Source organism: Meles meles, chromosome 2 (genome assembly GCF_922984935.1).
Source record: "Meles meles chromosome 2, mMelMel3.1 paternal haplotype, whole genome shotgun sequence".
Taxonomy (NCBI): domain Eukaryota; kingdom Metazoa; phylum Chordata; class Mammalia; order Carnivora; family Mustelidae; genus Meles; species Meles meles.
In genome coordinates this window covers 74,696,874-74,724,243 of record NC_060067.1, presented here as the reverse complement: position 1 = coordinate 74,724,243, position 27,370 = coordinate 74,696,874, and the positions used below count along the sequence as shown (strand labels likewise).

Genomic DNA, 27,370 nt, shown 5'->3' with positions numbered 1-27,370 from the left:
TTCTGTAAAAAAAAAAAAAAGGAGTAAACACCTAAAAGATGTCTAAAAATGTGACTCCAATATTTTCCAACAGATACTTGGTTCAGAGATAAGAAAGATGTCACAGAAAAAAATGTAGCTTATTCTTTCTAATGTATGTTTGCTTAGGAACCGTGTTTATTACCATATTTATAACCTATGTGGTAGAGGACTTTTTCTCAGGAATATAAATTCAACTGATTCAAATATAATACAATATAATATACATAATATAAAAATACATATATAAAATAATTAACTTCATTTATGTTTAATCCCTTACAGGGCAGTTTCAACAATTATAAGGATCATGAGGAAATTTTTCTGCACGTTTCCATTGCTATTTGCATTAATATTTTGACATTTGCTGTTTTGTTAAAAAAATATTCTGGGAAATAAAAAAATCATTATAAAAGGAGCTCCATTAGTAGAGTTCAGGGATTAAAAAAGAAAGGCGAAAAGGGGAGAAGAGTGAGACTAATATCTCTGACAGGTACCTTGCAGGTTACTTTAATTAGTATTTTCAAAATGTGGAAAAAGAAAGAGAAGAAAACAAGTTAATAATTAACTGTAGGATACAGGAAAAGAAATGTTTGGACTATAAAGGATTTAGCCATAAATGTAGAATATATCTTTATATACAGAGCAGATTATATTATAAGATAATACTATCAAGATAATTTGAAAAACTGAGTCTTAAATTTCAAAGCATTTTACAGGTTTTCTTCCTATTCATGAAAAGCCAAGAGTAGAAAATGAATTTGTATAAATATGTTATAATGAATATTGATTTATTCAGAGAGAAAAAGTAGTAAGTAAGGCCATCTTTCTGTCCAGATAAGAAAGAGTTTTAAAACTTTCAATAAAAATTATATAGTAATTGGCCGACATATCAATAGAAAGATAAGTCAAGTAGAATAAATTACCTCAAAATACAACTTAGTATATAACATAAAAACAGTGTACAACAATTGTCATAACTTATGAGTTAGCATTATAAGCTAAGTAAGTAAATATAATAAACTAAGGAATAATATAACTATTCAATAAATGCAGAGATATTGAAAAATTGCAGGGGGGAATCAAAAGCCTACATTATATCATGCTAAAAGAAATCCATTCCAGATAAGTGAAAAAGCTTAATGTCAAAAAGAAATCAGGAACAAACAAACAAAAAATATGAGTGATGTTGCAAAAAGATTTATAATAGAAAACCAATACAGAGAAATAGTTTAAAAACATATTTAAATATAGTAAACTTAAATAGTTAACTAATTAAATTATGATATATAAATTCAAAGTCCTATTAACTGAATCATTAAGAAAACTTAGCTGCATGAAAAACTGTGACAGAATTTGGCAACAAATATAATAATTAGTACCCATACTATACAAAGAATTCTGTTGAATCACAAATATTCATGCCCCAAAATGTCAACCACATCCAGCTACTAAACATGGGGGAAATATTAAGCTTCATATGTGATTTTTAAGACCTTTGCTTTTCAATTAACAAAGATTTTTGTAAATAATGACACTCAATGCTAATTAAGTATTCTTAACTATTGCTATTGAGTGAGGAAACCAATGTACATGCTTTGGAAAGTATCTTGATAATACAAAGGGATACTTTCTAAAAGTTTATTGCATTCGATGTAGTAATTTTGATCCAGCAATCTTCCTAAGAAAATAATTGAATATGTACAAAGATTTATCTATTAAATGTATAGCACAGCATTATTACACTAAAAGAAATTAGAAACATTTTCCACGACCAACAGAAAAATGAGTAAATGCTGGTACACCTACCCAGTGGAGTACTGTACCACCATTATAACGGTTTTTGCTAAAATTCATGAGAGCTACGAAAATCTAATGAAATGATGTTAAATGAAAAAAGCAGCATAGATCCAGATGAATCAAAAGCGCTAGAGCTGAGCTTGAGATCCAACAAATCAGGATGGCAGGACGGACTTCCCGGTGCCTTCAAGCTGTTGGACATAGAGCAATGAATGACACAGATGGAGGCCCGGCCCTCACAGGGGAAACAGATAATACATAAACAAGTAAACCCACAATGTAATGCCAGCGTGACGAAGAAAAGTGCATATGGACATTTATCTCAAGTAATATAACGCAATGCATACGTGCAAAGCACAAACAGAGGCACATTACATACAGAGGGGAGAAAAGCAAAACATAAAAATAGAAGAAGGACTTCTATGTGATGTGATTATGAGATAACAGGTGATTTTCATTTTCTTCTACATAGTTTTTGGTATTTTAAAATCTGATTATCTACTATTATTAAAATAAAAGGGAGAAAGACCCCATACTGTTTATGAAAATAGTATGAAAATCATAAAGTTTTACTTTCTCAAGCAGGGTATAGAAAACACAGAAAGAAGTTTTCGTTTCTATAACTTGATTAAATAGATCGTTTGACCATAACTGCTAGGTGGAAATTTGCACCCTAGTCATTTAAAAACGGCTCCAACAAGAGGTGTCTGTTAGGAGAAATAGGAGAAGGAGATGGTCAGGATGTTTTGTGCTCCCGGGAGCCCCCGGATCTGAGCTGTGGAGCGGGGGAGGCCAGGCTCAAGAGATGAAGGGAAGTCTGCAGGGAGATGCCTTCAAAATAGTAACAACAGGAGCAGAAGCAGCCCTGTCTTTTGGAGAACAGGAACCTGTGGTTCTGCCTCGACAGACTTGCATCAGAAACTTGACAGTTGGAAAACACCTCCATGCCCAGGCTGACGCTGTCTCCCTCACCGCAGTTCAGAGTTCAGGTTGTGGCTCCACAAAAAGACAAAGGGCTCCGTGTTACTAGAGAGGGACATCGTGGAGTTCAATTTGCAGTTGTCTTCTCCGAGCATTTGCCACTGATCACCTCTCCTTGGCCAGAGGCCAGGCAAGAAGAGGATCAAATAGCTAAATACTTATGTACATTTAAAACACATTTAACCTTTCCTCCACCAGAACCTGGAGAGCTACAAATCAGTAGTTTAGAAGCATAAACTCCTTTTAAGATCTATCTCACTCATTTCTTTTGTCGTTTTCTGGCTCAAAACAAAATTAATCCTGTCTTCTATACCAATTTCTCTTTTGTTTGCCTCAGGCCAGAATATGCAAGTGAGATCTTGATTGTTTGATAATATCAATTTGAAAAATTAAATATTGCTCCCCAAAGAAATATCAGAACTATTTTGAGAATCAGCATGTCAGTAAAAATCTTAAAGAAAATAAAAGCAACTATTTCCTTACAATATCCTATAATTTCAGCATTTCCTCATCATAAAGTTTCTGTTTTAATCATGTAACCAAATGACCTTCAATAAACAACCTGGAATAGATTATTTAATTCAGCTAGCCTAGGACCCCTTTCATTATGTGTTTGAAAAACAGCTTTAGAAAGGCGAATGCAGGCAAATGTTAATGCTTTTATACATTTTTAAAAGCAGTTTTGTTCCATTCTCAAATAACATTCAGGTCACTCCTAATGATTACATTCTTCCCCCAGCTAATTTCGAGGCTAAAATCTTGCCATATCCATCACCCTTAGATTTTTATTCAACAACACTAAGTGTTTGAAAAGAGGACGAGAAAGGGATCAGTATTTTAAATATAAACAAACATAAACATAGACAAATTAACCCATCTTCTGGCTTCGATTCTTTATCTTTGCAATGAAAGGGATAGGAAATTTGATGGCTACTTCCCTCCCAACTCAAAAATCTCGGGCTTTGTGATATATTTTCTCAAGGTCAAGTCCACTGTGTTTTTTTTTTTTTTTTTTTTTTTTTTTAATATTTTATTTATTTGACAGAGAGAAATCACAACTAGGCAGAGAGGCAGGCAGAGAGAGAGGAGGAAGCAGGCTCCCCGCAGAGCAGAGAGCCCGATGCGGGGCTCGATCCCAGGACCCTGGGATCATGACCCGAGCCGAAGGCAGAGGCTTTAACCCACTGAGCCACCCAGGCGCCCCAAGTCCACTGTGTTTTTAATTATAATAGGTAGGTAGTCTAATAAACTAGGCCAACCATACCAATGTGTGACTGGTAGAAGGTGAATGCGTGGAGAACTATTTGTCGACACAGGTAACATGAAAACTGAAACAATTTAGAAATTTAGAGACATTATCATGTCCTTTGCTATCTATCCCTGAGAGAATGACCATGACAGTAGAATGCGGGAAGAAAGGAAAGAAAAAAAAAAAAATGACATCATGAAAGGCCAACAGGAGAGACACTTTGGAGAAGGTGGGACATGAAATGTCTATAAAAAGCTCTGTGACAGCCAACCAACCAGACTCTAGAAATAAGTCTGCTTACAAAGTCAAACATTATAGTTTTTAATCTCTTATTTTGTGTTGTATGACTATATATTATAAACTTTAGTTCTACATATTATGAAATATTTGAATGTCATGCCATAGAGTTAATTTCATAAACCCTTTCCATACAATATCTTACCATATAAAACAGTGGCCATGATGTTTTATCACTGCATTCTCAACTAATATGCATTAGTATTGATTATTATTAAGCTTTTGTCACAGATAGCTCTCCCTATCTGTTCCACATATCTAACTTTAAAAGAGAGAGAAAGGTGTGTGTGGGGGGGTGCCTTGATGGCTCAGTCGATTAAACAGCTGACTCTTGGTTTCTGCTCAGGTCATGATCTCAGGGTCATGGAATTGAGCCCTCTGTCTGGCTCCCCACTCAGCATAGAGTCTAGTTATCTCCATCTCTTTCTGCCCATCCTCCTGCTTGCACTCTCTCTCTCTCTCTAAAATAAATAAATCTTAAAAAAATAAAACTTAAAAGAGAGAGATGAGAAAAGGGACAAAGGAGAAAATGACACAGTAGTAAACAATTAGCTGGGAAAATCATCTATTAAAAGCTATGAGCTCATCTCTTTAGAAAATCAACAAAGTCTATATGTTTTGAAAAAGAACCTTCAATATAAGAGATTAAAAATGCCTACTTCTGAGACTAAGATAATTTTTCTGCTTTCCTTGGCAAGGTGTTTCAAACAAGGGTATCTTTTCCCTTGTCATAGTGAATTTCAAATCCAACATTTAAGCAGTGCAGAAAAAAAGAAACAGTTTCACCAAATCTTGATCTGATAATCCCTCTTGGATTACAAATGAGCTAATGACACATTTCATAATAAAAATAAAAAGTAAATGGTCTGTCATGAACAAACTATGTCTACTATGTCAACTTGTCTACTATGAGCAAAGTATTATCAGAGACATCAGTATATAATTTCTAATTCTCATAAAAATTCTGCAACATAAACATTAGAATGTCCATTTAACAAATGACTACAGGAATTAACAAACAATTTTACAAGTTATTACAAATCTCTCTCTCACTCTCCCTTACCCTTTCTTTCTTTCCTTAGGTAGGCAACATAAAATATTTATTATTATAAATTAATTAATTAAATCCTAACCAGACTATTAGAAATGTTTAATGTTTAAAGTAGTAGACCTATCAGAAATGATACCTCTCTGCACAGGCAATTCCCTCACAATATCTGTTTAATTTTTCTTGAGAAAATATAAAACACGTAGAAAAAGACTAGTATGAACAACATTGTGCATGTACCCCAGAAGGTTATAGACCATTTTATACCTTCTACAGGCACATAGGATAAAAATGGCAAGCAGAATCCTGGATTCACCATCACACATATTGCTGTACATTAACAAGTATATTAGCACCTACCGATGTCCCTCTTGGTGCACTCCACATATCACAAGATTTTGTACTTCATGCGATCCCACTGAATTAGATTCCACAGCTTGGTTCTAATCCTTGATCTTCAGATCTAAAAATTAATCTCTCATGTGGTAGAGTATCACTCTGGCTTTGTTCTCCCTCTCCCCACCCTGACCATTTGTCCATTCAAACTTCTTATCCTGAAATAACTTAGAAAGTTTTAGTCCTACCTAATCTCCCAATCATCATGATATCTAGAAACTGGCTGTAAAATCCCTTTCTCTGTGTGTGTTTTTCTTCCTGAGACAGGTCTCTTGTCTGATTTCTCTTCGTTGGCCATATTCCCAAATGATATCTTCATGTCAATCTAGGTAATTGCAAGTCATCTACAAGAAGCAAAGAACATACTAGAGTTGGAAGGAAACTCAGACTTTCATACTCTACCGTTCCATTTCCACAACTGAGAAATCAGATGCCCCGAGAGGATAAAGAACATAGCTGTGGTCACAAAATTACGTATCTCCAGAACTGGAAGTAGAGCCTTAGTACTTGACTCCAGGTACAGAGCTCTTTCCACAACACCAATGTGAATCTCACTGTGCTTGGTAGTGCCAGTTGCTTTCCAGCCCAAATCTTTCCCTGTACTGGCATTGCTATTTCCTTCTCCTCCTTAACCTACCCCTTCCTTGCATACTAAATGTTTGAAATCCAGAGCTTTGACACATCTTATTTGAAATATTTCCAAACTTTGGCTGAGGATTCTATTTGGCCTTAAATTTTAATTTCCTAGCATACAACACCTTTCTCTGGTAACATAGACCTGTAGGGTAGTACGTGATTCCCCACATTGGCTCCCATATACTCACAATACAAAAATAGAACCAAAATATTATAGAATTGAAGAAGCTTAAGCAATGGTCTCCCTCATTTTTCCACTTGAGTATCTAAAGAATCATGGCTAAATGATCATTTCTTTGATCTCTCTTTTGCAATTCCCAATGCCTAACCAAATTCTCCTGTTTCAATACTTTTGAATATAATTTTATCTTAAAATGAACTTTCTTCTCATTTAACTTGATCTCATTTGCTCTTCTGGCATAGAGAAAAAATGATCCCATTTTTTTTTTCATTTAAAAAAAAAAGGACCACTCTATTTTTTAAGAAAGTATGTAAACATCATGTTGTCTCATCCATTTTCTCTAAGCAGTTTAGTTCCGATATTTGAGCTGGGACAATGTGGCCATTATGATACTATTTGCTAGAATTTTCTGGCACATTATTTGTCACCATGTCTGACTAGGGTAGTGTTCAGGTCCAGAAGGCAATTAACTTTTCAAAAATATTTGCTTTTATTGAAAATAAATGTATAAAAGAAAACTGATGTGACTTTGTGGATTTTAACTCTCTTTAAACTGTACATATGTCGCATAAAGAAAATCCACTGAAACTACCAACAGTTTCATCTTCCCTAAACAACATTTCATATATACCCCAAACTTACAACATACCCCCACTCACCCCATCCCATTGGCTACTGGATCAGGTCTAAAATTCTTACAATGGAGGCTCACCCCATATTAGCATCCACATCTTACTATCATTTTGCCTTCTACTCTTTTTTACAATCTTTTACTAAACCTAGAGAAGTCTACACATTATTACTTGAAACTAGGATTTGTGTATGCCCATCCCCAACGGAGATGGCTTTACTTCTCTATTCTGCCTTTTAAGTCCTACTTTTCTTCCAACTTCCTCTTCTACAGCAAAGTTACTTTCTTAGCCATTACAACACCTTGTACACACATGAGTCACTTCTGCTTTGCCTCTTAAAGACACCAGCGGACATGCTGTGAAGAGTACGAGCTCTAAAGCTGAAGAGTCCATGCACTATATTAACCATGGATTATAATCCTAATCTTCTCACTAATTACACAGCTGTGAAAAATTACTTCACTTCACTTTAATTTTCTCAACTGAAGAATGGAAATTAGGGGCACCTGACTGGTTCAGTGGATAGAGCATCTGACTCTTGATTTTGGGGTAATGATTTGGGTCTCATGTTAAAAAAAAAAAAAGAATGAAACAATATACATCATATTACTGAAAATAATCTGAAGTGTTACTTCATAATCCATCTATTACTCAGATAACAAATACTATTTATATTTTTAATAAAGGCTATCCATTTTCAGTTAGGTGAAAATCCATTAAAGAAAAAAAATATGGGGGGGGTAAACTAAGACTTGTGTCCTCCTGTCTCATACCAACTCAATAACTTCTTTTCTGGAAATAAGAATAAAAATTTAAATACATGACACCAGTCACTCAGATCAACCCTTGTTTGTCAGATTTCATAAAGGAGTTTCTTGGTAAGACAGTGAACCTAAAAATAAGTGACTGCAGTGGAAATACAAACAGTCCGTCCACTATATCAGCACCATCAGCCCACAGTATGCTGGTGACAGTGTGGGTGTGGGCACACAAATATTTGGTTTAGAAGGAAAAAAAATCTGCCAAGAAATTTACCCTGATTATGATGCGTGAGCATATTGCCACCTAAGGGAGATTAAAGACTACTAAATAAAAAGCAGTGCTCATCATCTTTTGAACCTTTTAATTATTAATAATTGGGTACTTTGCTGATGATGCACAACAACTTTTCAAACTGATTAATAGGTCATTTGTGTAGAAAAGGCACCCCTGTTCATAAAACAATTATGCTAATCCTCTAACTTTTTTTTCAAAAATTAAAAAATATTCTAATCTTTCAAGAATATAGGTTTGGGTTGCAGATGGCATTTGCATATTACTTGTCAAGCTCATTAACATTTTTGAATTTCATATATTTTATCCTCACAACCCATGAGAACTCTAATATGGGGATTAACACTCTCTATTTAAAACTGGCAAACAAAGATTCGGAGGCAACTTAGAGGCCTGCCCAAGGTCAAATAACTAGTTAAGAGGAGACAGTCTTAGCATTTTGATTTTCTAAACTAGTGCTATTTTCAAAGAACATAAGTAAATATTTTCACAGTTCATAAAACTGAAGGAAATCTTTCTTCACTGGAAAGTCTCAACTTCATTTGCTTCATATTAGATGTTTACATTGGTAATACAGTTTTAGCTTGGGCCCATACAAATTCAAAAGTTACTCATTTTCCTGAGTAGATCGATAAGCTGAGTCAATGTTTGATTATGACTAGAACAAAATTATCAAAATTATGCCAGTGCATGACCAGTATAAATACAATGCCTGGATACATCTTGTCTCTGTGCATAAAGAACAACATGGGCTATTATTCTACTTTTGAGAGAATCTGACACAACACTGAATCTGAATGAATGCCAGCAGCAGCCCACACACTAGCTATTAGTGGTCTAAAGAAATTGTTCACCAAGTATAATCCAGCATGTAAAACGTATTTGTGAGCTACTTTTTGGGTACAATCGTTAACATTCAAATCCAGGCACAGAGAAAAGTAGCTTATTTGCATAAATGAGAATATGGATAAGGGAATCACTAAACTGTGAACTCAAAAGCAGGAGACAATCTAATGACTGACATTTACTTCTGATTGCAAAACCTATTTCCTTTCAGATAAAAGGATTCTAACTCTGTAACCTCTGATGTGTGTCATTTAATTTTTCCTTTGGGTTGTACCTATTACCGTCAAAACATCTGCCCTACCCTCTCTATGCCACCCAACCTACAATTTATCAAAACTTAAAATGGTCACAGAAATGAACAGGTTGCTAATCAACATGTGAAAGCAAAAAAAATTGGTAGTTCAGTTTACGGATGGTACAGCCAGTTTCTCATTTAACTTTACGTAAGTTACATCTGTTTAAAGATATTATAGAGGAGATTCATGCCTCTAGTGGAAAGCTAGATTACATAGTGTCCAGGAGCCCTCCTAATTCTGAAACTTCATTATTCTACTCATTATACCATTTCTGGTCTCTTATTTTATGAATAATTAAAGGAAACAGAAACATAGGGCAAATTTAAATCAGCCACTATTACTTCACCTAAAACATTAGTTCATGATTCTAAACTCAAAATATAAACGTCAATAAAATTAAAATTTAGAAACAAGTAATATGAAAGGATGTAAAACCATCAAAAGCACTGACCTTCAAATTTTTGCCACATAGTGGGATTATAATCCTTAAAACCAAAAGAAAACAACAACAAAAAACACAAAAAACAAAACCTAAACAACTAAAAGGCTTCCACAAAGCTCTTGAAGGATTAATATCTGTCTTCCTTAATTACTGCTTGATAAAATATTATAATATAATCCTATAATTTCTACACCACTTATTTGACACTTCCGCTTTATATGAACAAACTATGTTTGAGCCAAATGTATTTTTTATGCATATGTGAAGATGAGAAATGCAAGAATTTTGATCCCAGGTTTCATCAACCATATGTTCCATCACTGACAAATTTTTAGACTAAGCAAAGGCAGGAAGAGTAACTTAGTGACCTTGTTCTCTGAACATAGAACCATCTCTTCTCTGTGACATCAGTGGCTCAACCAGTGTAATTATATATGCATTTTGAAACATACTTAAAAATGGATATGCCAAATTTTTAAACATACTTCCAAAAGAAATGCACAAAATATAATTATTTTAATTTAGGCATCAATTATTTCAACAATTGAAGAGAACCATTGTCACATATTAAGATAATTCTAAAAATTCCTTATTGTCATTAATAAAGAATTCCCTCATTTTGCCAAAGAAATCTTTGTAACTTGAGTATAAATTCAATTTAGGAGCACCTGGGTCGCTCATTTGGTTGGACATCTGCTTTCAGCTTGGGTCATGATCCCAGGACCCTAGGATCAAGTCCCACGTCGGGCTTTCTGCTCAGCGCGAAGCCTGCTTCTCCCTCCCACTTCCCCCTGCTCATTCACTCTCACTATCTCTCTCTTTCAAATAAATAAATAAAATCTTTTTAAAAATGTTTATAAATTAACTCAATTAGGAGACATCACTTTTAAGAAATTCATTCAGCAAATACTTTTACAAATTAATTCTGTTTAATAATCCAGATTTTTCTATATGCATTTATTTGCAGTGAGCTAATTTTCTGTGAAAACTAGTTTACACTCCTCAAGAACATATATCACTTGAGTATTTGTAAAATAAACTTTAGAAATATTCTAAGAATGCAGATAACATTGTTTTGTAATTTTAAAAAATCACAACACACAATACTTCTGTAATCCACACATATATAGTCAAAACATTAAATGCTATTTTCTAGCAACTGTTAAGTTAGAAAGCTACAATGTATATAAAGATGAAGATTTGCCTCTCATAGAAAACTAAATCCCTAAAATGACAAAATGCAAAATAAAAGACCTCAGATCAGCCTTTAATGTTCTGTCCTGCAACCTAGCTATAGTGCATTTGGGTAAGATTTTTAGATTGGTTTGTTTTGCTGTGTCTTTAATCAGTTTAACAGTTTTATATGTCCTATAAACAATAGGCCTTATAAAACAGTATACTGTTATTAAGAAATGACTTTACACAGACTTAATACAAATCAATAAGGATAGAAACACATATACTAAGAATTTAAAATGACTATATCTGAACTGAATGCAAATAACATGATTATGGACCTTTTATGATCCAGTCTTATCTATCACACTGCCCTAAATAAAGGTCTTTGGACATCTTCCCCAAGCCAAGTTTCTCTTCTTCTAAGTTATCATTGGTACAAGGTGTGATGACTTTCAGGCATCAATTAATATAAATTGGAAGCAGGCAAAGTATTAATTAAACATGACACTCTGATTATTTAAACCGTCTATTAAAGTTGATTATTCAGACCATGTTGATAGCCTGTTCTTTAAAAATGACTGATGATATCAAGCTTTACTGACTTCCACCAAGTCGACTGTTTCCAACTCTTGAAGACAGAGGGAATAAATGAAGTGAGAAGAACACTGGCACAAGTGTAATAGACAAACCGACTAATCTCAGACCTCCAAGGTCAAAGTAAAGCAATTCATTTCTTGGCTTTCATCAACACAAGACATGATTGATCAATCAAAGAGCAGGACTACAAACATTATACATCTCAATGATATGTTCTTTGCACTGTGTAACTTCGGGAACAATGATAGATTGTGCAGTCGCCATGCGAGTAATATCATAAGGCAAAACTCATTATATTTACAAAGAAAAACACTTTACTCTTTAAAAACAAAGGTACACATTAGCCATCCTTACTACTACTGAGCATTTCATTTGATGGGGGGAAATTTCAAAATTCAGATATTCTTTGGGATCCTATCACCTTCCCGGTCCAAACTTTGAACATACTTGCTCCTCAATATACTATTTTTACTCTTATGGAGTCAGCCACCATGTTATAGATAATTACAAATTGTTACAAAAATTTCCATGATAATTACTGCCATTTTACATAAATATGTTAAATGCCCCTCAAAGGATTGCTACTTCCATTGACCCAAAATTATTCTTAGATAAGAAAACATTATAAAAATACACTGGGAGGGGTGCCTGAGTGGCTTAGTGGGTTAAGCCGCTGCCTTCAGCTCAGGTCATGATCTCAGGGTACTGGGAATGAGTCCCACATCGGGCTCTCTGCTCAACGGAGAGCCTGCTTCCCTTCCTCTCTCTCTGCCTGCCTCTCTTGTGATTTCTCTCTGTCAAATAAATAAATAAAATCTTAAAAAAAAATACACTGGGAACATTTATAGCCTTATAAATGTAAACATTTAGCAGGAATTTTGCCCCAATTTTTAAGATTAGTGCTTTACAAGCTTTAAAGAGAAAGTGAGACATAATACAAGAAAGAAGTCATGAGCTAGTTATTTTGATTCTTTTAATCTCTCAGTTTACCTCTCACTTGTTCTAACGCTAAGGGAACTGTTCTATAAGTCATGCTTGTAATAGCAGTTCTGGAACTACTCCAGAGAGTAGCGTTAGGTAATCTGAAAGACTTCCACTGAAATTAAATTATATGTGAAGGGTAGTCAGTTGCGATCATGGAACCTTATTCTACATTCTGTATATTTAAAAATCACATTGTTATTTTCAGTGATATAAATTAATGATCACTTTTCCTATTAGGTCTCAATTTTAGCAAAATTTTATTGCCTAGGTGGAGGAGGAGAGTAAGAGGTGTTGTATGTTCAGGGATGATACATTTCACCAGCTGCCAGAAAGTTACACGCTGCAGCACACCTGGACACACGCACTCGTGACTGATTGGAAAGCACATTTATCTTGGCATATCACAAAGGAGATGGAATTATAATTATTCTGCCTTGTAACTAAAGATATTTTGGAGCTGTATCTACGTACAAAATAATACAAATTACACATCTGGACGAGGTTCATGTAATTTTACCACCTGTTCTCTATGTTCAACCATAAATATTTCCCAAATTGTTTCTTGTGTCTAAAAATAAGATTTAGTTTTTAAAGACCTGGACTGATTGTCAATGTTATAGGAAAATGTTATTTTTAAAATTAAGACACTGAGTAAGTTGCTTAAAACCCTGAACTTCGGGGCTCCTGGGTGGCTCAGTGGGTTAAAGACTCTGCTTTCCGCTCAGGTCATGATCCCAGGGTCCTGGGATCCAGCCCCGCATGGGGCTCTCTGCTCAGTGGGGAGCCTGCTTCCTCCTCTCTCTCTGCCTGCTTCTCTATCTACTTGTGGTCTCTCTCTGTCAAGTAAATAAATAAAATCTTTAAAAAAAAACCTGTTAAATATCATTACAAGAAAATCTAAACTATATCTATACCACTGATGTACCATATAGCAAATATCACACTATAGGTCCCATCCACAAATCTACAGCTTGCCATTTTTCCCCCAAGAAATATTCTCTGATACTAGATTTTAGTAACTGGGCTCTTTAAAGAATCTTTAGACTTAAAAGACATAAACCATAGTAATCTCTTTTATAAAATGAAAACTCAATACATATTTTACATATACATACATAAAATCTAGAATGATCAGTATGTTCTCCGTATTACCACTTACACACTTATTCTCAAAAACAGTAAAAATGGAGCAACCTATTTATCTCCATAATTAATAGATTTAGAGTCATCAACTGGCTTATTTCAAAGTAATGCTAAAAGAAACTAGTTCCTGGTAAATGTGTGTTCTCTACCACAATCCCAGTTATAAATATGAAAGTACTGTCATAAATTTCTCATGTTTCTCAATAAAATAAACTTTTCACATGTCTAAATTACATATTGATTTGCATAACAGTTGAATCAGATAGTATGAAATATCATTTTAACCTCAATTGCTGGTTTGCAAGTTCAAAATTCTGACAACCCTGGTACGTGGCCAGATCTAACCGGCTTACCATCTCCCTCCTGATATACTTAGTGCCACAATTTGTCTACCTTAATGTGAACTGTGAACACTTGAATTTATTCTCTGATACTTAGGCAATTTCACACTGACTCACTTTTGTACATGTTTTATTTCTTGAACGTCTTTCTCCTTTTTTTTCTCTCTCTCTTTCACCCTCACTCTTCCTCACTCTTTTTTACCAAGAAACACCTGTTCATCATTTGATACTCTACAGAATAAGCACATCTCCTTAGACAGAGTTAAGTATTTACCCCTTTACTCTGTCAAACTAAGTTAAAAATCTATTATGGCATCATATGATGTTACTTTCATTTGTTTTTACATTTGCCTAACTGACTAGACCATGAAACCATAAACACAAGTCTCATTCATCAGGTAAGAAGTTCCTAGCACAATGGTTGAAACATGGTAGATGTTTAATGAATGCCAGATGAGTTAAATTACTTTATAATTCAGTCCATAGCTTATGCGGCACTTCTTAAAATTTCCCTCTTCTGCCCATAGATTATGTTGCTTTCCTGTATAGCGTCAAATGTTTTTATACAAATCACAAAATTCACTTATCTAAGTTCTGAGTTAAAAAATAATTCAATTTAGGAGCAATATATAAATCATCATTAAATTACCTCATCATCAAAAGTATTACCTACAAACAAAAAGTAAAAGCAATCATCCAGCTATAAAAATTTACAAGTTCTTACAGTATTCTGCACTTACTTCTTGGCTTTCAAATAACCAGCTATTCATTAATTGCATTATTCTCTTTAATTGAACAGTTATGAAAAAATTTACATGAATTATTAAAAATAATCAATTTTTAGAGTTCATGTCTTATGGAACATTTGTGGGCAACTGAAAGTCCATGTTAAGTTGTATGCAAGCTTTTATGAAATGGATTACCTAAAATATAACTTTATTATTTCATACTTTCACGTTATCAGATAATTTAGTTTTGAATGTGGAATATACAATAAAGTTTTTTACATCTCATTTATAACACAGGCAAATAAAATTTATCTACCTAAGAAAATGATGTGGAGGAGGAGGAAAATGATGAAGTTAAATAGCTCACACTGAGGACCTTCTTTAGCTTTGTTTTTTCAACTGTCTAAACTTACATTTTATTCCTCATAAATATTTCAGAGTAATATGGTCACTTACTTTTCAGGATTTTCCACTTCTTCAGTGACAAAATTGAGATAAAACCTAAAAAGATATGAATGAATTATAAATCATCAATGTATTTTACAATTATAATCCAAAGTGTCAAATTTTAAACATGAACCTTCCAATTCAGAATTATAAAACATTTAAAAACCAATACTTATTATAAGATAAAAATCTCCAACAATCAAAGCTCCCACAAATCATTTTTCTATTAAACCATATGTATGGAGATTTTTTTTATTTTTTAACATTTTTATAGAGGTATAACATGAACAGTAAAGTGCACAAATCTTCCTCTACAACTTTATGAATCTTCACATATTTATACACTTATAGAACCAACAAAAAGATCAAGAGATGAAACATTCCTAGAACCCTGGAAGTTTCCCTTATGGCCCTTTCTAGTCAATACCATTTTGTTGTCAAGGCAACCATTATTTTGACTTTTATCACCTTTAATTAGTTTTACTTGTTTCATCACAACAAACTAATATTGGGGCACCTGGGTGGCTCAGTCAGTTAAGTGTGTGCCTTCAGCTCAGGTCATGATCCCAGGGTCCTGAGATCGAGTCCCCCATCAGGCTCTCTGTTAGTCTGCTTCTCCCTCTCCCTCTGCCTGCCTCTCTGCCTACTTGTGCTCTCTCTCTCTGTTGAATGAATAAATACAATCTTAAAAAAAAAAAAGTAGACTAAACATTTGCTTGTATTACTACTATACAATAATTATTTGTATGTGTCTGACTTTTTTTCTGGACTTTTCTTTGAGAGTCTTATCCATGCTGTTTTATGTAACAATAATTCATTATTTTTATTGACACTGCACATTTTATTACACCATCCATTCTACTGTTGATGGTTTTGGATTACTTCCAACTTAGAGCTATTATAAATAGATACCATAAATATGCCTGTACATGTTTTGGGGGGACCATGCAATCATTTCTCTTTAACATATACTCAGAATACAATCACTGGGTTATGGGGTAGATGTATGTTTACTACCAAGCTTTTTTTTCCCCATTTTCACACTCCCAGCAATATAGGAGATTGTCATGTTTCAGTGGAAGACAAAGTTGGGTACCCACAGTCTTTCTCCTCAAGGAGGTCACAGTTTATAGAATAGTGGGACACAGTGCAGGCGTCAGTGCTGCAGCAGCACAGGGCACAATGGGAGCCAGGGACACGGCCTAACCCAGAATGGCAAGTTGGGAAGGTTTTCTAGAGAAGGCATCACCCAAATGGAGTTTCCAAAAATGCTGTTAAGCATCTAGCCCTAGTGAAGTGGTGTAAGGACCATTGAGACTCAGTACACGGCATGAGCACAGGGGTGTGAGCAACAATGTACAATATTTTGCAGTGCAAAGTGTGGCAGAAGCCGTAAGAACAGAATTTAAGTACCAGATGGCCTTTGGCTTCCAGGAATGCAGATTTTAGTGGTGTTGACGAGTCAGCCAAAGCTTGTAGGGCAAGAGAAGTATTACAACACAATAGCATTTCTCAGTTTTAGGGAGTTGGCAATACATAAACACAAAAGGCAAGGAGGAACCGACAATGGTATCAAAGATATTAGAGTCTCAAGATGCACTTTTTCCTTTCAATGCACTGTTTTCTGGTATATGCTCATCCAAATAACCTCAATTCACAAGATTATGAAGTTGTTTTTTGACACATTGTTAGTCATTACATTATTGGTAGATAAGTAAAGAACAAAACATTTTGGAACTTTTGCCAAGTTCTGAAGACTTTTATGGGTCCCTTATATGACAAAAGGTATTCTAGACATACAATATTTCACTTTCAAGTTTCATAAGATTACAACTATTACCCTGAAGTTATGACCCTAGAGAAATTCAGATTCCTTTCTTTCACTTTGTGACTCTACTTGTCCCACCCAGAAAATGTCTACCACCTTTCACCCTTATTTTTCCAATCAAAAGGGATGGCTGGAGATTCTTTGAAACCTTTATAGTTCTTTTTTATTATTATTATTATTTTCAGTTAGCCAACATATAGTTCTTTTTCAAGGTTCCAAGATGTACAGTTGAGGCAGATTCCATCCTCAAATAAGCATTCATAAATGACTGAATTATGAAGATGGGAAAACCAAGGGCTCATAATGGGAAAGCTAAACATATAAAGACAAAGACATTTCTACCTCTTTGTTTGATAGGTTTAGGCCATTTCCACAAAATAAAAAAGTCATATTTTCAAAACATTCTTCTGTGCTCTTACCATTCTGCAGAAGGTAAAACAGCCATTATGTATGTACACAGAAGCTTGGGTCTGTAAGTATGAATTTTCTTCTACCTAAAACCAAATGGCTAATATATTAGCCCAACAGACTTAAATATATTTAAAGTATCTCATAATTTAAAATAAGAAATAGAAAACCTGTTTTATCTCCTTTTTTATAAAACCCATCTAAATTCACAACTAGGAAGTTGACGTTCATGCTTGTGAAAAACTAGACAATAAGTCCAAAATGGAGTGCTTATGCTAATCCCTGCAGCACTAAACCAAGATAATTACAGTTTCTGCTCTCCCAGTAAAGGAATTGTAAACCAATCAGGAATCACTTGATTGGTACTAGTTACGTAATCTATCTGACAGATCCCCGCCATTGCTTACATGAAAATAACCTTGCAAAAACCAACCTGCTTTCTTGCCTACACAAACTTTTTTGTTCCTGCTCCCTCCTGCCTATAAAAGTCTCATTTTGTACATTTCCTCAGAGCTCCTTTCTATCTGCTAGATTAAATGTTGCCTGATTCAAATCAATGTTTGCTCAAATAAACTCTTAAACATTTTAATATGTTTCAGTTTATCTTTTAACAAGGTTAAGGCATCTAATATTTTAAGGACTATGTCTTAAGTAGAAATATTTGAATAGCTGACAGAACAGGAGTAGTAAGGTGATATAAAAGTTAGCAATCAAGGGTATTTTTTAATGACTAGAAAGTAAGTTTTCTATAGATAGAGACTATGGTTATATCAGGAAGGCAAGCAACAATCAATACTTATGTCTGGGATATAGACTCTGAGGGATTTCATGTGTTTGTATAAGGCTTAAGCAATGGGAAGTACAGGAAGAACATGTAAGCAAAAAAAAAAGAAAGAAAAAAAAACATAAAATAAACACGTGCACACACACAAATGTTTCCAGGCTTCTCATGTCAAAAATAATCCAGTTCCTTCTTAATAGTTGTTTTAAAAACTGGTGTTTTCCAACGATGTTTATAGCAAGAAAGGAAATATTTGTGAAAAAAGGAACACAATTTCAAATACTTGCCATAGCTCCAGAGAATAGAGAAAAGGAAAAGGCTTGGGACAGTGTGGGGGTGTGAAGGAGAAAGCTTCTTATTTTGGTCCAAACATTCACATCCTGTGGGAAATACACCTTTATGCTTTCCTAGTCTCCAGCAATGAGTCCATAGCATTCTCCTTGCTTTACATCTCCTCAAGGCCTCTAGAGAACGTTCATAAGATCTATTGTTTTAGCTTTTCCATAATGGTGTATAAAAAGTACCACAAAGCTGGCAACGCATTCCGGTACCCAACTATGTGAATTATTTTTAAAAAGAAGCTTATTCTTTAGATTAGATTTGACACAATGGTACAAAATAATCCCAGCAGGTGCTTTAGAAGGACTAAATCTACCGAGGATAGGATTTAAAAGGGAGGAAAAAAGACACTGAAAAACTTTCTATTACACAGTTTTTAAAAACCCCACGAAGCAATATTTAGCTTTGGATCAGGATATGGGACTGAAATTGGTTGAGTTCCCTTGGGCCACGAGGAAGACTAGCAGACATATCTCTCTGAATGCAGACATTGGCAATAATATTAAAGTTGCTCTGACCCAACTCGGTGACCTGGCTGGGTTAATGATTTCTTTCCCCCTAATCATGTTTCTGTGAAGGAGTTTTCAATCATTCTAAAAAGGTTCTGCACTCCTCATAGCCAAAAGCCTGCTCTATTCAGACCCAAGTGTTGGCAGGGTCTTTTTCCTGAATTCACCATGTAGAAGTTGAATTGCTAACAGAGCAAGGCCTCCTGGAAAACAAAGGTCTAGCTGCTTTTACTTACACCCTAGGTGGTTAAGTTCTGATGACAGTAGCTGCTTCTGTCTGACTTATTTGCAATGCCTCCCACACGTTTTATTTGCATCAAACGTTGTCAGGGCAGCAGCACCGGGAGTGAAGACTCATTTACGGTGCCCCATTTATAATTCCACCATCTAGTCTTGTCATTATACTGTGAAAGACAGAGAGAGGTCAGACAGGCAGGATCACATTTGGGAAGGGAATGAATAACCCTCTCTGTGAACTCCTTTCATCTCCATCTTGTTCCATTTACAACCAGATATTAGCTTTTCCTCTGGAACTCTGAACCAACCATTTCTTCTAGACATGGCTTCCTTTTTTCTAAAACTGATGGCCGTAGATTAACAATCAGATTATTTCTACCTATCCACAAATCATCATCCGGTAGCATAACGACCCTGATAGAGAAAGGCAGTTACTTTTCTGTCTCTGCACGAGGCACTTGTATCAGATAACATTTCATTTAAAATCCCAGCCTTCATTACCGCACTGTAATTGAACCTCCCTTAGAGAGGGATGAGGAACTGATGAGAAATCAACAGTTTTCTCTTCTTTAAAATAGGGAGTGGAGAGAAAGATCACATGGGTGAAAGTATAAACAAAAGTTCACGTAACCCCCGCGTTCCCTGTAAAGAGAGTGCTGAAATACATTTCTAGGCCCCAAATGGGGCCACTTAGTCCCCAAACGCCAACTCTGGGATCTATACTTATTTCCTTGTTCCTTATTCAATTTCTATTTTTCTCTTCCTTGTCCTTTATTCTTTGAAAGAATTCTATAAAAGCCTAGCCTATAAAAGCTTCCTGTCTTCCACCCCATTTTGTAGTTTTGGAGATTCTTTAGAGACTGCCCACTTCATGAATTGTTAAATAAAGTCTGCCTATATCACCTAAATTATTTTTTAAATCATTTTAACATGAGTAGCACTTTAGGTTCAGCATCCATAAAATGAAATATTAAGATAATAAGATAATTCAAAGTGTAAAGAGTGAGAGAAATGGAAACTCTCTCAGCGCTCCAAAGCTGACAGAAGTAGAGAAGGTTTTCTCAACATGAAGCTGCTGACCTGAATATCTGGTGCTGGGAGCAGGAGAGTGAGCTGGATAGAAGAATATTTTAAGATTCCGTGGGAACAGATGCACGACACTCACAGGCAAAAGAAACTTCATTCAATAGAATTAATCAGATCTCCCTTGTGACTATCTCCACATTCCACATTCCTGATTGAATATTGCTGGGCTCCCAACACTTGGCTCTAGCTGAAAGCTTTTACCACCTCCCCACTTCACTCTGGTCTCTGGGTTACCCTCCCAGTAGCTTGGCTGCTGCCCCAGGGCACCAGAGCTTTGATCCAGACTGAATAGCCATAGAATAGTTGATTCTGCTGCTAACCCTGTGATCACAACTCTGTTCTTCCCTGCCCAGCACCACATTGTGCTTTGGACAAAAATAAAAAGACTTCAAATGTACTGTGTGATTCAAGATTAATACTTATACACAATGGCTGGAAGAATATTTCTTGAATATACAAATATTTTATACTATATCATTTAGAGCTACAATCTCCTGACACCTTTCAAACGTACTTTGCTTCAAAAGCTAGGTTAAAGTTTTAAATTCCTATACCCTCTTAATTTTTCTTTAATGCTATATTTTCACAATTCAGTGAGATTAATAGGGTAAGTACTCTATTCATTTTGAAACATATATTTAGATTCCATGCACTAGCTGGAAGGTAAGAATCTAAAAACTAAGGAAACAGAAGTAAATAGATTTTATATTAAATGCTTTGTATAATTTTTGAGTTAGTGTGGTTTTGATACTATTTTTATGTTCATAGAACATTTTCACAGCTAAAGCTCTACAAGTATTAGCTCTATAAATCATTTTTAAAAAGAGATTTGGCTACTAATTACTCCAAAATAGTGAAATATAATTTTACTACAATGATTTTGATGTTTAAGCAACACTTTTCTACCTAGTGGGCTTTCTTGTAACAGTCATTCCCACTGAATCTTAGGTCAATAAAATTTAATTAGTAAAAAAAAAATCACACTCTTATCCATGATTATTGTTATTCAAATTCCTGAATAAAATAAGTCATAAATACAAAGTTCTAATGCATCAACCAGAATGATTATCACAGTTGAACATGCACAAAGGAAATGAACCCGTGGTATAGTGATTTTAATCATCTTTGCTGCATATTTTGTCTTTCAAATGTTGAGGAAATTTTAAAGAATTTGGAAGAACCTTTAATGTAACATTATCTAGTATACCTGATTTCACTATCTTAGTTCTTCCTACCCTGCTTTTAGAGTATCATTTTACCTCCTGGGAACATCTTACTTATTTCTATATCTGAATTATTTCATTCTCAAAAGAAAGTAGAGAAAAATCAATTAATCACTATTCACCAATACCCTTGGAGCTTCGACCGAAAGGTTTTTGACAAGCAAAAAAATTAATCTTTAATTTCTCATGGCACTATTATATCTTCACTGATATAGACTTATAAGTGATTTGTTTTGGTTTTTAATGTCAGTGTGTTCCCTTGCTCAGTTGTAGACCCTAACAGTTAAAACCAGAAATAAAACCACTTAACTCATGCTCTAACTAAAACCTATTTTGCTTATTTCTTGTACGTTCTTGAGGCACAAGACATTTTGTAATGACCAGAACATTCTAACCACTGGACCAGAAAAGTCCTGATAGCAACAGAATGCTAGAAGACCACAAACCCACACATCTTCTTCCCTACCCATGATCATGGGCTGAACACATTCCCAACCCATTCATGATTATGTGTACCCTGTCTGCTCTCACACTTACCCCCCCACCCCAAACCTCTCCCTGTAAAACTCTAGGTGTCCATCTTACAGACAGAGAGGTCTGTTGTTAAGGCTTGAGCCTGCTACCTCCCCCAGGTGCCAGCATCTGAAATAAATTTCTCTCTTTCCCTTTTCCAAACCCTCATTGCTTGAGTTGTTGGTTTCTCTAGCAACAAGTTCTTCAGAGTTTGTTCAACAACGATATTGGCAAGCCAGCAATTGGAATTGGAAGCCAGCAGCTTCCAATTTGCCCAGTCCCCTCCGGATTCCCCAGGATGGAGCAGTTGGCCCTGGCAATGTGCACCAGGGCTCCCCATTTGTTTCCTGAGTTAGTGTCTGTAACAGATATTTTGGCAACATTAAGACCTATATGTGTTTGTTTTTATATAGGGCTAAATCTAAAGGTCAACTTGACTGAAAAACTCAGTTATGCTTACATTAAGTCATATGCACAGTAACTGGCCAGGTGGAGGGAGCTGCACCATCCTTCCCACTTCAAGAAAGGCGGATTGTGCTCGATTGTGGCTATTCACACTCGTCTAGCACCTTGCTTGGCACTTAACTGAAGTAAATGAAGGAATTAATGAACCATGCAAACCACCAGATCTAGAGATATCAACTTACCAGCCAGCATATGCATACATTCCATAATAAAAAGCCAGTGGCAACCCCATAATACTCGCGTCTCTTCCTGAGAAGGCATCTTTAAAGTGATGTGTTTGCCCTGCAATGAGAACAGAAAGATTTGAGGACTTTTCAAAGAATTGTTTATTATTCATACTTTAACCATAAACATGGAGAAAGAAATATAAGGGCTGGGGATGAACTATACTGTTTCAGATTCATATTTCTCATCCCTGACCATTGCCAGATTCATCTATTAAAACTGTCCATTCTAGAGGAGGAGTCCCAAAAGCATATTGCTCACCACTAATGCTATTTCATATTTCTCTTTTAATAAAATTATAGCAAAGCCAAAATGGTTCCTGTTTGAGTGTGCCTCTACTCTTACAGAGTTCGAGCATAAAAGAAGACTAATGAATACTCTGTAAGCTATAGTTGATAGGAGTACGATAGAATTCTTTTAACTAAAGATAATATAATGCTTGTGTTGTGGAAAAAGAATTTTCTCTGCCCTTCAAGATCCTTCTAGCTGGGCGAAGAATCAAACTAACATAAGATAGATTAACCAAAGAAAATCAAATTTAATACTGTACATATGGGGAACCCCCACAGAGATGGAAATTCCAAAAACAGGGAAGCAATATGATAGTTACATGAACTAAGAAGAGGGTAGGGTTCTGAGGGTATAAAGAGGAGAAAGAACATTAGTGGGAAGGTAGAAGGAGAGTTTGGGAAAACAAAAGTTGCCCTACTATGTAAGATGAGTCTTACATAAGATAAGTAAAGAGGAATCTCTGTTATTAGCTCTCTTCCTGGTATAAGCAGGTAGTTAAGGGGGAAGTAAAGAGCTTTTCCTGAATCTGCTGGGTTTTGATTGCTTTTAACTCAAAATAATGTTTATATCAAAGTGGCCCATCTTGGGGCAGACTGTCTTTGGCATCTGCACTTGGAAAGAAATATCAACAGGTCTACTCTCAATGAGAAGATAGCAAAAAACCCAAGAACCACCTTCTCATATCATTTAACTTTCATTCTGCTTTCTGTTTTCCCCTATAGTCTATTAAGTATGCCCAGTGGTAGAAAACCCTGTGGACCAAATCTGCCTTCCAAAGCTTCTTTTGAAAAATAAGATTCATTGGCACACAGCCAGGCCCACTTAGTTGTGTCTTAGGATTGATATTATCAGTCTATGGCTGATTTCACTCTGAAATGGCAGAGTTGGATAGTTGTGACAGAGACTGTATGGCAAACAAAGTTGAAAATATTTACTAATTGGCCCTTTACAGGGGAAGTCCACTGACTCTGTCTTAGAGAATGGCATGGTTTCCTCCTAGAAACACTGAAAAGAAATTATACTGAATTTTTGAAACAGATAGATTTTAGCAAATTTTACATCAACATGTAGATTGAATGCTTTAATTCATAACATTTTTCCCTATTTTGTAATCATACTGGGCATTTTCTTATATATGCTTTGGATAATTATAAAAAAATTCAAACTTAGACAATATTCAAAGTTAGGCATAAAAAGTCTCTTTCTCGAAAAAAATAGCAAATGAGATCACCCAAATGGGAAATGTTACTTTGTTTCAAAATTGGTCTTCACTCAAGTAAATAAAAGAGGGGTGAGTATATGAAAGATTCAGAATATTTATCACTATGTTATTTTTCTATAGAAATCATTTTTTTAGTTTAACTGTCCCATGTAATATTTGAGATACACTTATATAAAATAAAATCCATTGCTTATCTGGGGATAAAAAGGGTTGGAAGGTAGATAATGTATCTGATTATGATGCTCTCTCTTCATTGAAACCTCAGTTGTTGCCTGGGTTGTACAGACAACAATTTTTATTAATACAATATGTATGAGCTTTGAGACCAAAAATGGAGAAAGTTGAGTTGTACAATAAATAATTTTGCCTCAAAGTATCAAATTCCAAATATAGTTCATTTAAGAAAAATGACACAATGAATTAAAAAATGCCTATTTTACTAAACCATCTCTGTATCCTCGTAGAGGGGAAATATAAATACTGGAGCTCAGATAAAAACATCTGTTGAATATTCTTTTATCATGACATATGGTCTCCTTGGCCTAAAGAGATAATATTCTAAGAGTAGAGTACTGAATAAGCAATAAGAAAAACCAAACATTATTAAAGATCAGGTCCTAAAACATAAATCCTTTAAAAAAAAAGTAATTTTGAGAGTATTACAAAAGAAAGGCTTTTCTAGACTTCAGGAATATTTTGGATGAATAACAGAGGTCCCAGGAATATGAGAGTCATAATATTCAAAGGGAAAGTTCAACAAATCCTCTTAAGTAAATGCATAACATACAACTGTTTTCAGGATCTGATTAGAGTGGAAATAAATGTACTCTCTGGATTAGTAAAGCTTTTCTCTTCCTAGAGTTACAAATTAATGTGAATAATTTATGATTAAGTTAGAAAGAAAAATCAATATTTTGTATTAATAGAGTAAATATGCTTGCTAAGAATATTCTCCAAAATATTAAAATTTACTTTAAATGTAGCAATATTCTTACTGCTGTTCTCTGTTAGGTGGGCTATAAAAGGAAGCCTGTTGACATTAAACACTGATAGGTATCATAAGTATTAATTAAAGTATCATTCTGTTTTAAGTATTGAAAAAGATCCAAAAGATACATTATGATCTCTGCTCTTAAGGAATTTGCAATAAAATAACATTTGGGAAACCTCACCTCATCTCACATTCATATATAAATAGGTGGTTAAAAAATGACTAGAGTCTTACATTAGACAAAAAAAAAAAAAAAAATTCTTAGTTAAAGGATAGTATATCATCTTTTGGAACCTAAACTAGAACTTAAGTAGGGTCAATGAGTCAGGATCTCTGCACTTTCCAAAAATAGATAAAACACCTTACACAAATGGAAGAAAAGACTAAAGAGTTAGCCCATAAAAAGGAAGCACTAATAATGTTCTCTACATTTCTAAGGGATCAGATAAAATGAGCAGGCCAGTTCTGTGGCAGCCAATGTGAATTAGAAGAGCAAGCTCACGTCTTCTCTTTAGTGTAAGCCATAGCATTAAAATCTTTATTGTGTTTACTCTGAGTTGGATGAAGTTGCTGGATTTGATACAACCATTTAGCCAAGAGAGTTCTAAGATCTTCCATTAGCAAATGGACCATAGCAGCTCCCTTTTCCTAACTGCAGAATGACAGATCTTTCAGTGTTATTATTTGATGTCTCTACCATCAGCCATGATTTTGCTAAATTTTGGCATTTCCTTTTGTCTTGTGTAATTCTTCTCCTGCAACTCCACAAAATTTCTCCCTAAATTCCCTTTCCTGGAACAGACCATATCAATGTAAACATTACATACTTAACATGCCCAAGTTATATGTCACTCTTTCATAATTTCATCTCACTTTCCTAATTCCTACTATCAAACCCATTGTTAACTAAATAATTCACCTGGACCTCCTATTCTTCTAACAACTTCCATTGAATCCAAGCAATCACATGTTCCTAAAACAGCTCTAACATCACCTGCTCAACCATCTTATTTTTACCTATTAGTCAACTCTACAAATACTCCCCCAAAATGATATCACATTCCCATAGAAATGCATATTTTACCTAAAAAATAATGTAACCAAGATGCCCTTCAGTGGATGAATGGATAAAGAAGATATGGTCCATATACACAATGGAGCATTATGCCTCCATCAGAAAGGATGAATACCCAACATTTGTTAACATGGACGGGACTAGAAGAGATTAGGAAGAGTGAAATAAGTCAAGCAGAGAGAGTCAATTATCATACGGTTTCACTTACTTGTGGGGCATAAGGAATAACACGGAGGACATTGGGAGATGAGAGACATGAGTTGGGGGAAATCAGAGGGGGAGACAAACCATGAGAGACTGTGGACTCTGAGAAACAAACTGAGGGTTGTGGGAGATTGGGTGAGCCTGGTGGTGAGTATTAAGGAGGACACGTATTGCATGGAGCACTGGGTGTGGTGCATAAACAATGAATTTTGGAACACTGAAAATAAAATAAAATGAAAAAAATAAAAATAATGTAACAATAAAAATTAAGTTTTTACAACTTTTTTTTTGGTCAGATATTTGATTTTTAGGAATGTTACTCCCATATCTGCCTCCCCGTCATTCAAGACTATTCTCAAAGTAAAAGTTACAATAGCCATAGAGTAAAAGAATTATTGGCCATCTTATTTTCCAGTTATCCTTTTTTCTTCAGTCTTTATTACTATTAGTGAATGATTTTAAAGTAAATATAAGAGTATATGGTTATCTGTAGTTAAAACTAATGGCAGATTTGTTTTTCCACTTTGAGTTTTCACTCCAAAGCATTTATTTGGAGAGAATTCACTGATGCCTTATTTTGTTGCTTGGCCCAGTCTTAATTCCCTTGTTGCCATTCAGCTGTAAATACCAATGCACCCCCAATGCAGCAGTCTTTCAAATCAATTACATGACAGTATAG

General features: G+C 34.9%; 1 protein-coding gene across 1 annotated transcript in view; it reads right to left on the bottom strand.

The window, feature by feature from the left end:
• The window catches only part of SLC7A11 (solute carrier family 7 member 11), a 72,511-nt gene that overhangs the window by 29,063 nt on the left and 16,078 nt on the right, over positions 1–27,370 (bottom strand). The window contains exons 5-6 of the mRNA XM_045997678.1: positions 22,866–22,965; positions 15,304–15,348 (exon numbers count right to left, since the gene is read on the bottom strand). Of these exons, the coding sequence (XP_045853634.1) occupies positions 15,304–15,348; positions 22,866–22,965 (145 nt within the window). The remainder of the gene's footprint in view (positions 1–15,303; positions 15,349–22,865; positions 22,966–27,370) is intronic.